At 35.0% G+C, this 13,779-nt stretch overlaps 1 protein-coding gene across 17 annotated transcripts in view; it reads right to left on the reverse strand.

Moving 5' to 3' along the window:
* The window catches only part of sls (sallimus), a 959,631-nt gene that overhangs the window by 225,732 nt on the left and 720,120 nt on the right, over positions 1 to 13,779 (reverse strand). For all 17 annotated transcript variants that reach the window (XM_069830434.1, XM_069830438.1, XM_069830435.1 and 14 more), the window contains 8 exons: positions 12,530 to 12,710; positions 10,724 to 11,082; positions 9,165 to 9,371; positions 6,410 to 6,668; positions 5,370 to 5,506; positions 2,866 to 3,127; positions 1,182 to 1,335; positions 79 to 212 (listed from right to left, as the gene is read on the reverse strand). In XM_069830434.1, coding sequence (XP_069686535.1) covers positions 79 to 212; positions 1,182 to 1,335; positions 2,866 to 3,127; positions 5,370 to 5,506; positions 6,410 to 6,668; positions 9,165 to 9,371; positions 10,724 to 11,082; positions 12,530 to 12,710 — 1,693 coding nt within the window. The remainder of the gene's footprint in view (positions 1 to 78; positions 213 to 1,181; positions 1,336 to 2,865; positions 3,128 to 5,369; positions 5,507 to 6,409; positions 6,669 to 9,164; positions 9,372 to 10,723; positions 11,083 to 12,529; positions 12,711 to 13,779) is intronic.

Here is a 13,779-nt window from a genome sequence, read left to right on the forward strand (position 1 = left end):
CTGTATCAATTTAAAGTAAGACTTGTTATACAAGTCAAAGGTTTTTGCAATGTAACAGTAATTTTATTATGCACTTACTGTGTGGGAGAGGTTTTCCATTGAAGAACCATTCAACTTTCATATTTGGATCACCCACTGGTGCCAACTGACATTCAAATTTGGTTGACTGCATTTCAACTAAAGAGGTCTGATCTAAGATTTGGGTCACAAACCTGAAAGAAAATGAAAATAGCATTGTTTAATTAATTTTACGTTAATTCATAATGGAATCATTCAGTAGCAGTCCCAGGTTTTCATCTTAGTAGGGGCATAACACTTTTTCGATACTAATATTGTTAATTTATAAAAGTAACATTCTGTACTGATTATCTCTCCCCTGATATACCGTAACAAAACAATGCATATGGAAAATATACCGTACATAATCGTTAACCAATATGCTTAAAAAATCTACAAATATATTAAAAAGTGAAAAAGTAAGATTTCTCAAAAGGGGTGTTGTTCCTACTTCATCCCCCTACTCGCCGGTATCAATGACTATGTACGTGTATATGCAAATTAATCATTAAAATCAAATTTTGACAGTACTGTTAATATGTTTTCCATGAAGTAAATCTTTAGAGAATCTGTGGAAAAATGTGACAAGAGACATAAGAATATTATATGCATTTTAGGAATACGCTTTATTTCCTATTTCTTATTTTCTCATTATCTATTTCTACCTGAAGTAATTGTTTTTATTATGTGGCATATAGAGTGATAGATGGGAGGCCGGAGGGAAAAAGACCTTTGGGGAGGCCGAGACGTAGATGGGAGGATAATATTAAAATGGATTTGAGGGAGGTGGGATATATGGTATAGAGACTGGATTAATATTGCTCAGGATAGGGACTGATGGCGGGCTTATGTGAGGGTGGCAATGAACCTTTGGGTTCCTTAGAAGCCATTTGTAAGTAAGTAAGTAAGTATGTGGCGAAGGTTATATTATACTGACTAAAAAGACGGGATGCTTCCTAATGTGAAGATAACTATGGAGTGATACCGTAATAATGATTTAATAGAACAACTAAAATGACGACTTGTGTTTTTACCCATCGAAACACTCGATTTTCCAGACCAGGATATCTACTAGAATGCATTATGATGTTTCTCATTCTCGACTAATTTTGTTCTTAACTTACCTGGGTGGTTGTTTCTTTTCAATGTCATAAAGATCATCCTCAGTTAGGAAGATTTCTGAAGTGTACTTCTTAATAGTTGCTTCCATCTGCATCAATGCTTCTGATTTCTTCATTCCCTTAGGTACCTGATTCTGAAGTATGATTGTTGGCAACTCTGGTGAAAAAATAAAATATAATCGTTATAATTTGATTGCTTTACAGCGTACAGGGGCATGTAACAAGACATAACTAATGAAAATTCTAACCGTTTGATCAAGTTCTTGTAGTTGTAGTAGTTCATAAAAATCGAAATATGAAATACCTAACAAATAATTCAGTGCTTGAAATTACTATCATTAACATAAACAATTTTTTACAATAAGAAGTAAATTAATAATCTAACATTTTTAAACTTAATTATAAAACATTATATAATTAATAATAACTGAATGTTTATATATTTAAGTTACTCCAGTATGAATTGGCTATGATTCTGCAGAAAGATCTAAATTTATACAATACAAAAACAAGAAAATAGAGTGTTAAATTCAACTATAAGTTTAGAAAATAAATAGTTTTTCGTAGTTTTGATACACCAATCTGTAAACAGATATGGAATAAATAGGAAAATCATGGAAAAGTACCGTAGTTGGAAGAAATGAAAGATGATTGAAAGCAAATAAAGGTAACAGGATAAAGGTAAAAAAGTTGCTGTTTTAGGTCAATGTTCTTAACGGAGGGTAGAACGATGCTGTGGTAGTATTAAATATATGGTAATAGTAAATTAAACAAGTACTGTAGTAGTAGGCTGCATAATGTAGAAAAATTACATCAGTAATGTGGCAAAGGTATGATATGGTATATGAGAAAATACTGAGGTAAAAGTTGTTGTTTTCTAATGCCAGGCGTTTGACAATAAAGTCATTTGACCTCTTGCACTCCAATATTTTTCAAAGATATTATCATGGTCAGCCACTGAAGCACAGATTTTGAGATGTTCCGAATCCATTTCTTGGTTTGAGTTGCACAATGGGCAGTTAGGGGACTGATATATTCCAATTCTATGCAGGTGTTTAGCCAAACAATCATGGCCTGTTGCCAATCTAAATGCAGCTACAGACGATTTTCGTGGTAAATCGGGAATTAACTGTGGATTTTGATGCAGAGAGTTCCATTTTTTCCCTTGGGACTGAGTTATCAAATTTTGTTTGTTGAAGTCTAAGTATGTAGATTTAATAAATCTTTTCACAGAGTAATACATAGATTTAGTAACAGGTCTGTAAGTAGCAGTGCTGCCCTTCTTTGCTAAAGCATCCGCATTCTCGTTTCCCAGGATTCCACAATGGGATGGTATCCATTGGAATACAATTCTTTTATTGAGTAATATTAATTGCGAGAGCATTTTAGTTATTTCTGCTGTTTGAGATGAAGGTGTGTGTTTAGAGACGATTGATAGAATAGCTGCTTTGGAGTCTGACAATATAACTGCATTCCTAAATGAGGTAAAAGTATAAAGATCTCTGACAATGAGTCGAACAGAATCGGTTTCGGAATAAACAATATGGAAATGTTTAGCACGAATAGGTGTTAGTTACTGAGTCGAGACAATGAGAATAATTTATTTAAAAGGCTGCATAAGAAGATAAATACTAAATACCATACATTTGCAAAAACTAAAATTGTGACATGCATATAAATTACTTACTTTTGCATGAGATGCTGGCTCTCGTTTTATCTTCTCCCAGATCATTGACAGCCCTGCATACATATTCACCAGAATCTTCTGGGTACGTGTACAAGATATCAAGGGAAACGAAGCCCATATCGTACAATGTTCGGAAACGATGTCCGGTAGGCAAGAGCTTGCCATTGCGGTACCATTCCACCCTCAATTTTGGATCGGTTTTTGGTTCCACCCGACACTCGAAGTGAACAGGTTCTCCTTCACCAATGCCCACTGACTCAATCTAGAATAAACGTAATGAAAGTTTGTTAGTTCTGAATTTGGATAATGGTCAGATTATTACAAATTGTGTAAATTACAAATATTTAGGAATGATAATTAGTAAGAACAGGAGGATGGATATGGAAATTGAAAATAGAAATGTACCAGTACAAGGAAGAAAGGTACATCATTATTAAATTATATTTTGTGAGACAGTGACGTAACTAAAAGAAAGAAAAAAACAGTTCATTTATAATGAAATTGTTAAAAAAAGTTATAGTAGGCCTATATTCAGCTGAAATGGATTTCTGGACATAGGAAAACAAAACATCAAGAACAGAGACCGTTAGAAATGAAAAAAATATGGAAAAAAAGAGGGTAAACCAAAGAAAAACGGAAGAAATAATAACAAAACAGCTACAAGACCTTACAAAGAAACTATTTGATTGGAAATCTCTTGGAAGGAAGAAACGTTGAAGAGTAAGAAGAATGGATGAATGATATAAATGAAGAGAAAGGTTATATCCCATGGTTTATGAGAAGATCGAGATGCCTGGACATTGGGAATTCGGAAGATGTAGTTACATGTGCAGCAACCAATGCTGTATACAAAATGAATATAGTACCGGTACCGTACATGAAATATATTATCTCCCTGACAACAGTTATTGACATTAATACTAGGCTATTTTCTTTAAAACTTTAAGTTCACTGCTGGATAAATTTACTATTACAGTTATGAATAATTAATTTTATAAACAGCTTTCCCAATGACGGGACTGCCTCATTGGACAAAGTATAATAAACATATTGAGTGAAAACAAAAAAAAAGGCCACAAAAGAGAAAGGGGGGAACGAACAAAAGGGAAAAGTAAGTACAGGAAAAATAGCATGCGTAACAGGCCTAAACAGAGTAAACAAACAGATTAGATATTCGAGCAAAATTCTCCCTTTTTAAGAAACAAAGTACAGATGGTATTTTAAAATGGCAAGTGATCCTCTGATAGCAGCAAGGGAAACATCACGAATGAAGTCGTTGTTCAGCTGGAACTTCTTGCAGAAACTGGAAAAGAGGCGAGGTATTGTGCCCCTAGCGCCAACCATTAGCCCAACTACTTCGATGGAGGTGAGGTGATATTTCTCCAAATAGAATGGAACTGTGGGCTCATAAATTCTGCATTTTTCTGAGTGGACGTCAGCGGGCTGTTGTTCCTGTGCCTCGAACCTAACTGTCGGGTCGATAATGTAGGCGGATGTGGAGCCTGGTGGAATGGCAAGCATGTCAATTCGCCGACAGGATCCCTCTTGAGAGATGCCATGGACTTCTTCGTGCACAGTGAGACCTTTCTTCCTCAAGGCTTCGGCAATCATGGACCTGATTTTGTGATGTCTAGAGTTCCGCAGTGTCTCGCTGAAAGGACAGGCACCCAAAACATGGCCAAGAGTTTCAATCTCACTGACGCAACGACGACAGTGGTTTCCGTCTCAGGACCTTCCTGGTATAGCACGCAGCGGACAAACATTAGCTGTCATTTTAAGAGCTTGTCTCCATTCACTGCTAGTGAGGCGATCAGGTTGTCGGATCCATTTATTGGCGGGAGTGAACTCCTTATAGAGGATGACGCCTTTCCCTTTCTGATTTAAAGAGCACCAAGATTGAAATGATCGCTCCCTGAGCTCTTGTCTCAATTTTTTCACTTGAAGTGAATCAGAAGAGATGTTTTGAAGTCCAAGTTTATTTTAACATTCCTGAACATTACTTGTATCAGTAAACCAACAGAACAAAAATTTAAAATATTTCCAAAATTTTAGTATTTTTGTAAGAGAGATTTCTGAAACATATAACAATGGGCTATTGAACATATGTATCGCTACTTCGATAACACAGTACCAAAAATTAATTGAAAATTGTATCTTACGAATATCATATTTATATGATGCTCAATTCAGTACCTCTTTATGTGAAATATTATGTGGATTATAATTCACAGCTTCCAATACTCTCATACAAATCTTTATAAAAATTAGCAATGGCTTATACAATTCAAAATGATTCAGGACTGAGAGAAAGAAATTATTTCATGTGGAGAATGAGAAATAAAATCATAGATTTCAATGACACATTCAAGCAAACAGTATCTCCTTTAATCACGAAAAACATAGGCTTCCTTTTCAGAAAAATCTTCTATAACTATTTTATTGTTCCGGAAATCTAAATTTCTTTGAACTTAATATCGGAGTGATGTATGAAATCAGATACCAACCTGAGTGATAAACTTTGGAGGAGAGAGTGGTGCATCTTCAGGAAGGGCATGACTCACTGGTCCACGCTCCAATTCCTTCAGTTTTTCTCCACTCATTCCTTGTGGAAGTTGCGAGTCCAGGACAACATCTCTCTTGGCTGGAATGGTACATAATCGTATAATGTACTGAATACCAACATAAGATGAGAACTAGCAATTGCTAATAGGTACGACTAAATACTTATATTCTGATTATAAATATTGTCATGTGTATCCTGGGAGTAAATGTAATGATATGAAAACAAAGAAAAGAATTAAGAAAACAGAATCCTACGATTGTTTGTTTACACTATTCCCAGCTGTGATCCATTAATACTTCTTAGTTTCTACTAGGTCCACCACTTCGAATAGCATGTGCTCAGCGTGCCTGACTGCGGAACTTGCGGGCAAATTCTGGTTGGATAAATTATTTGGTTGAGGTTTTTTCCAGAGACTTTCCTCAACCTTTCGGGTACCGGTATATGCTGAGTAATTTTCCGCATTTGGTCGTCGTCGTCATCATCATCATCATAATCGTATACGGAAAGAAACGGAAAACTACCGTGTCTAGCATCCATTTCCCTAGTACAGTCTACCAGCTTATTAGCTATCAGACCGCCAACGACTGTTGCAGTTAGTCACTTAAAGAAGAAATTTCTACTAGCCTCACAATTAAACTATTTTCATTTCAAGGGTGCAAGAACTGATAAAGAGAAATTATTTACTCCGTTCGTATTTTATTCCTGAAGATGATAACCAAGAGAAGTGAATTTCGACATCGGCAAGAAATGACAGACATATTTTTCATATTAATTTTTCATTTATGAACAGTTTTTTTTACATGTCGTAAATCTACTACATTGAACCTCGCTTTACTTCTCTCGTAACAGAAGACATCTTAAAGTAATATATTATCTAAATTCTATTGGATTATTACATTACATGATACTTTATAAATATGAAAACTGCTAGTGTTAACAATATGCCAAGACACAATTCTGAAAGAAGAGAAATAATCCTACCTTTGCAGGTCAGCGTAGCCTTGGTTGTAGCTGAGCCCCATTTGTTGGTAGCCCTGCAGATGTACTCTCCAGAATCACGAGCATACGTGTAATCCATGTCCAATGCGATGAAACCGAAATCATTTAGCATACGAACACGTGAGCCAGTTGCAAATGGACGTCCATTGTGGAACCAATCTATACGCATGGTTGAGTCACCAATTGGCTCTACTCTGCACTCAAAGTGGATGGCGCCACCTTCAGGCACGTCGTTGATGTCCTGCAAATTAAAGAATTCAGAATGAGATTATGAATTAAGGATGATGATATCAATTTTATAAGGAAATCTGAAGATCGGTACATCATATTCAGTGAAACTCCATTTAGGTTATACGTTTTCATGGTTGTCTGAGGAAAAAAAAAACACAGAAGTGAGAAAAATGTTTAACTGGAACAGCTTTTAATAATATATCAAACAGCATTAATAATATGTGATTATTTCACAAAACAGTCAGTTATTTTGAATTGCTTCCTCCTAAGGAATAAATCATGCCCTCACATTGTGATAACTATTCCATAATTTCTTTAGTTACATCATGATGTATTACAAAACGTTTCACTATTACTAAAATAATAAATGTAATTAAAGGACACAAGATTGTTGGAAGCAAGCATGGGCAACTTCGAATTTCCACGAATTTCAAAGTGTGCTGCATCTTAACAATGAATATTTTCGAGTTCTTACATATTCATGGCAAACCTAATTTGGAGCAAAATTAATTTAAAATGTATAAATGACGTTTCGTATCTCCTGGGATTTAAAATAGAATCGTATGAGTGTAAAAACCGAATACCGGTTAAAGAAACACACAGTACCCCGAAATAAATAAACATGGAAAGAAAGTTTAGGAATCTTGTCGGAACCTCAGAGAAAAACGAAGTCTGAAAAATGCGTAAATGTGAAACATATAAGTTTTATAACTTTCATAAGGACTTGCTGTACCAGCCCAATCCTCTGATAAGAGCCCTGGCAACAAGAGTATAAAATAACAACTACAGTGAAACTTGTGTAATTCGAATCTGAAGGGCATAAGAAAAAATTCGAATTATGGAAAAATTAAAAAAATGGTACTGCAGAAGGCAAACTACAGGTGTACTGTATGTACTATGTATTACTATAACATTTCAAGACAACGGGGTATTATAATACAAGAATTAAAAAAATGGTACTGCAGAAGGCAAACTACAGGTGTACTGTATGTACTATGTATTACTATAACATTTCAAGACAACGGGGTATTATAATACAAGAATTAAAAAAATGGTACTGCAGAAGGCAAACTACAGGTGTACTGTATGTACTATGTATTACTATAACATTTCAAGACAACAGGGTATTATAATACAAGAAAATATAGTGCTGTGTAATGATAGGCCTATTACATAAATACAGTACGGTGCAGTAATTAGTAAACATTTATGCACAACACATACAGTAGTTAAAAAAAACATACCTTACTAGGCCTTTGTTAAGTAGGATGTGATTTTAGTCTGCTTCTTTTTATTGATTTGCTGGGTTACTGTAAAGTCCTCCAGTTTATTTAATGCATCAAACAGAGAACCATGCACATTTTGGTGTTCCTCAATGAATCTTCTTAGCTCTCGGAAGTGAAAGATCGGGGTTTCGGAATTTGTGGAAAGCAATGCAACAGTGACAGTTTTAACTGAGTATGGTAACTGTACTTTCGAGGTGAATGACACTCCAAGGGTTGTCAACCCGCACTGGGACCACTTTCTCCGAAAAGGAGATACAATGCTTTCCCGGTTCCAGCCTCCAACCCCTATGGTCAGGTCAATTTGTTATAGTACAGGCTCGTTCCGCCTTTGCCACATTTCACTGTAAAACTCATGTCCATTCTGGATTTTTTTTTCTTCGAATTAAACAAAATTATGTTCGAATAAAAGACGATATTTATGCACTGTTTCCATAGGAAATTCAAGGGGACAAAGGAAAACTTCGAAATAAAGAATAATTCGAATTAAAAACGTTCGAATTACACAAGTTTCACTGTACCATCAAGATCGGTCACCTCAATTAAAAATATAAATGTTTCTGCTTGTTAACCATCTCTGTTAAAGTAAAAGCCTTTTAAGGCTGACACTTATGTACCATACATGTTCCTGTTAATAAAAAAAAAAGTTTTACTGTAGCCTACATTAATTTAATCTGGCCTTAAAAAACACGTTTGTTATGATGGTGAAAGGAAATGTATAGGGGGAATTGCGAAAATAACTCATCAGTAGTTTCAATTAATTTCTTCATAATTTTTTATTTATTTATTTATTTTTTTAATTTTCGGAGTCATGTTGTTTTAACACATATCAATAAAAAAATTCACTAGCTTCATATGGCATACATTGGTAGTTGTATTTTTAGCGCACTTAAAAGTCAAATTATGTCGTTGGTTTACATAGCAGATTTAAAATACATTATGCTTTCTATTTTTTGTAAAGTATGCTGAAAATTGCAATAGGTCAGAACAGATGTGGTTTCGAAATAAAGCCAACATCTTAAGAATATACAAAAGGAAAAGCTAATGCTTTGATTTTAAAATTTCTGAACACAGACATTGGGCTCTTGGTTTAATCTGAATTTACATTTTGTTACCGGTACCTATTTAGCGTCACTGGTATAAATATTAGCTGGAAATAGTCTGCATGTCAAGGCCAAACATTATGACATGAAAGGAGTTAATATACAAATCGTTATACCAACCTTCAGCTCCAATGTAAATCGTGGTGGATCAGGTTTCTCCTCTTCTGACAAGATTTCATCACGTTTGTACAGAGCTTCTTCCAGTTTCTGGATACTTTCAGTGCCAGTACGGAAGTTGGTAGGCAGTTGTGGTTCCATAACGATGCCTTGACGACCACGTACTTGTAGTTTACATGACACAGTTGCCTCTCCATGGCGATTGGTAGCCTAGAATTGTCAATTATATTTTTTAGTATTTGCGAGGCATACAGTTAGTAAGACTCGTCAAAACTATCAAAAATAAACATACGGGAAATAAAATAAATTATATTAAATGAGATTGGTCGTATCCTTTGAAGAGTAGGGTAGACGAAACTGTACTCTCCAGATCTACGTCTCAGGAAGCTCAATGCAACTTGAATATAATCGACAAATTCACGTTACAAAGAATAAGAAAAGATGATGAAATCATAATATTAATTATGATTATGTTAATAATGTTGTAGAGCAGTTCAGCAGATTTGTCTCTCTTTTAATACAAGAAATTAAAGAAAATTAGAGACAACATTCTTGATATGGTACCATATAAATAGAGGCATGAAAATATCGCAATTGTCACTGATAATACAAATAAGAAGTGCACTTTTTGCTCAATTTTCAATTTTATTTACATTTCATCACAATTACAATCCCTTGAAGCCAGTTTCATTATTGTGAATTAATGCTATAAATGGATACTACCGGTACCGTGATAAACTGAGTTTTCAGTAAAATACGAGCAATTATGAAGAATGAATTAATCTTTTTTCCAATTTCAAATTTAATACATTTTTTAATTTTTCCAATTTCAAATTTAATACATTTTTTAATTTTATTTCATTCTTCAGGACATGGCCAGAAACTTCGTTTTTCTAGTCTGGCATACTGTGAATCGTGCTTGCACAATATTAATCTTTGCTTTTGTCTGCTACAGAGCACGTGGATCGGAGAGTATAAGTCAGATAATGCCTGACATGAATATGGATATCGGATATCGTCCCTGGGCAGGGGTGAACAATGAAACCGACTCTTCGTAATATTTCGATTGTTGACTTTTCAATTAAAATAATTATCAGTTGCCACTGAATTTAAATACGTTCATTCAATGTTACACTGTTATAGCTAAATGTGTCGTCATCAACACATAACTGTGCACATTTTTCTGTTTTTTCTTTCTTTCTTTTCTTCTTTCTTTCATTTTTGCAGCTTCATGATTTTTGTTCTAGTTTTATGATTCTTGTTCGTTTGTGTCTTTTTTTTTGGCAACATAATTGAAACTAACATTAACTGAACATTGATTGGTACTTATGTTTATTACCACTAAGGTTACCGGTATATATCTTATTTTCATTTACCCCTCTCAAATACAACATAAAATAGCGAAACAAGTTTTAGCTAATAAATGCTATTACTTGGATTAATTAATGCTATGAAATGTTATTTTTAAAAACATTTTTGCTATAAATACAAAAAATGAATGATATCATTTCACACCTCTAGTTAAACTGTAAAATATAAAATGCTATGTCCTGTGGTAATACCTTGCAAGTATAAAGGCCAGAATCTCGTTGGTAAACTCCGGCCACTTCCAGAATCACAAACCCGAAGTCATTGATAGTCTTGATGCGTGAGCCTGCAGACAGAGGCTTGCCATTGTGGAACCACTCGACACGCATGCTGGAGTCATTGATCGGTGTCAGCTGGCACTCAAAGTGTGCAAGCGAGTTCTCAGTGAGTGTGAGATCTGCGGGAGTTGTGATGAATTCTGGTGGTTTTCCAGAATCAATTTCAGGCGAGGTTTGACCGGGTAATGTTCCCAAACCCTCAAGCTCGGCAATCTTCTCTATCGTGCGTTCCATTCCCTTAGGCAGCTGGGATTCCAAGATAATGCTCCTCTTGCCTGTGAAAGACACAAAGAAAATTATATATCTGTTTATTTGTTGCCTGGCACGCGACTGTTTTCAAGTATACACCATATGGGAGGATTACACTATGCAGATTACAAACTCAATGAAGTCCCTCAAAGGTCTCTGCAGGTATAATGGAGAACTAAGCAATTTTGATTATACAGACCCTGAATGATGTAAGCTGGAAAACTTATTTATACATGTGGTACAGCACAGTTCACTGAATAAAATAAGTTAACAAAGTTTTCTTCCATCTCCCACCTATATTTTGTTATGTTGTTGTTGTTGTTTTCTAATGCCAGGCGTTTGACAATAAAGTCATTTGACCTCTTGCACTCCAATATTTTTCAAAGATATTATCATGACTAGCCACTGAAGCACAGATTTTGAGGTGTTCCGAATCCATTTCTTGGTTTGAGTTGCACAATGGGCAGTTAGGGGACTGATATATTCCAATTCTATGCAGGTGTTTGGCCAAACAATCATGGCCTGTTGCCAATCTAAATGCAGCTACAGACGATTTTCGTGGTAAATCGGGAATTAACTGTGGATTTTGATGCAGAGAGTTCCATTTTTTCCCTTGGGATTGAGTTATCAAATTTTGTTTGTTGAAGTCTAAGTATGTAGATTTAATAAATCTCTTCACAGAGTAATACGTAGATTTAGTAACAGGTCTGTAAAGCATCCGCATTCTCGTTTCCCAGGATTCCACAATGGGATGGTATCCATTGGAATACAATTCTTTTATTGAGTGATATTAATTGAGAGAGCATTTTAGTTATTTCTGCTGTTTGAGATGAAGGTGTGTGTTTAGAGACGATTGATAGAATAGCTGCTTTGGAGTCTGACAATATAACTGCATTCCTAAATTTATTGATGTGGTATAGAAGATTCCTGAGACATTCACTTATTGCATGTTATAATATCATGTTTGTGGGATGGATGGTAGCCACTCATAAGATGATCGCTTCCATAATGTTACATCTTCGAGCAACAGCTGGAAGCTGACACTATGGAAAGCATTCTTGATAAAGTTGAAGCTCTGCCCTTATGATACATCTCACCTCTTCATTAGTTGTGTGAATAACATGAAGCTCGTAAACAGAAAATCCAGCAACCCTGTCCACACTTCTTCTTAATGAGACCAATAATATTGATTATTCGTTCATTCCCTGTGACCTTGTTAAGTTTCTCAATCCCATAATATTACTCACTTTTACAAAAGCATAGATTTGCAAAACCTATTCTTTCCTTGTAAGCAAACCATTACAATTAGAACAAAACATTATTAGACTTTTTCAGTAGACAGTGCTTTACCACCTGCATAAAATTAGCATCTTATACCGTTTACCTCCTGCACAATGAAAGTTGTGTACGTAAGACAATGGATTTTGTTGCTAAACTTTATATTTCATGGTATGCTCTTAGGACAAAAAGTACCTTGAACTTTCATGGTGGCTGTAGTAACAGCTTGTCCATAGTCGTTGAAGGCCCTGCATGAATATTCTCCTGAATCTTCAGGATATACAGGTGAAATCTCAAGAATCACAAATCCAAAGTCACAGAAGGTGCGGAAACGAGAGCCTGTTCTTAGCGGCTTTCCATTCCAGAACCACTCCACCTGCAGAAACGTTCAGTAACATTAGTACAATTTGTTATGAATTAACATATTTAAACACCGTTAATATTATTAGATGTAGAGCTTGGATAGTTCAGTCCTGCGCACTTCAGCCAAGGTTATTTTATTGTACAGGACGAACAGTTACTTTTAGCCGATTACCTCCATTTTTCACAAGACTAAGACTAACAAATGCAGAGTCCTCCATACAAAACACACGTAAGAAAAGTTGCCTCCTAAATTGTCATATGTGCCAAAATTTAAGGGTGCTTATTGGGAGTTGCATGCATGTATTCTACTTCAGTTTGTCGTGAGCAACTGAAGGGATTACTCATTCATGCAAACAAGCTATTGTGTTTTTTCTAACTATCTCAGAATATGTTAGCATATTCCAGTGAACATTTTATTGACACATATGCCATTTTGCACAAATGAATATCTAAATTTAAAATTTTAGAATTTAACGTTTCTTGATACTGCCCTTGACCATTTATGTTTCAGGTAACTCAGAGTTGAAGAAAAGGCAGGGAAAAGCAAAAAGAGAAGATACTTGATAGAACAGTGGAGACTGAAGATCAAGCTTGTCCTATAATATTAAACTGTTAAATTTATTTAGAATTAAGTCTATTTTTGTATTATATTGTATGTTATGTCATTTTTCTTGTGTACTGACGAAGCCATGAATGCTTGTAATTCTATTCGGCTAATAAAGATCTAATCTAATCTAATCTAATCTAATCTAATTGTCGTTTTAAGGTATGCAAAAAGTGGAAGAAAATATCCAATATATAATTTCGAACATTCTGCAAGAGGAGAGATTAGTCGAGTATTTCAGAACAATCTTTGGAGATGTCGAAAATGAGGGCACTTCGAAAATCTTTTGTGGCACAAATAAGGTGCACTTTCATTTTTAAGCTGTTTATAAATATTTTCCTCGCTTAACAAGTTTTAAAAACTTAAGTTACTACCGTAGAAATGGCGGCAAATTTTACTGAAACTGTGTGAGGAATATATGAGAAAATGCAGCTGAGCTTGTGGTGTGAGGGAAACATCATATATGAAGGAAACTGTA

Source organism: Periplaneta americana, chromosome 7 (assembly GCF_040183065.1).
Source record: "Periplaneta americana isolate PAMFEO1 chromosome 7, P.americana_PAMFEO1_priV1, whole genome shotgun sequence".
Taxonomy (NCBI): Eukaryota; Metazoa; Arthropoda; class Insecta; order Blattodea; family Blattidae; genus Periplaneta; species Periplaneta americana.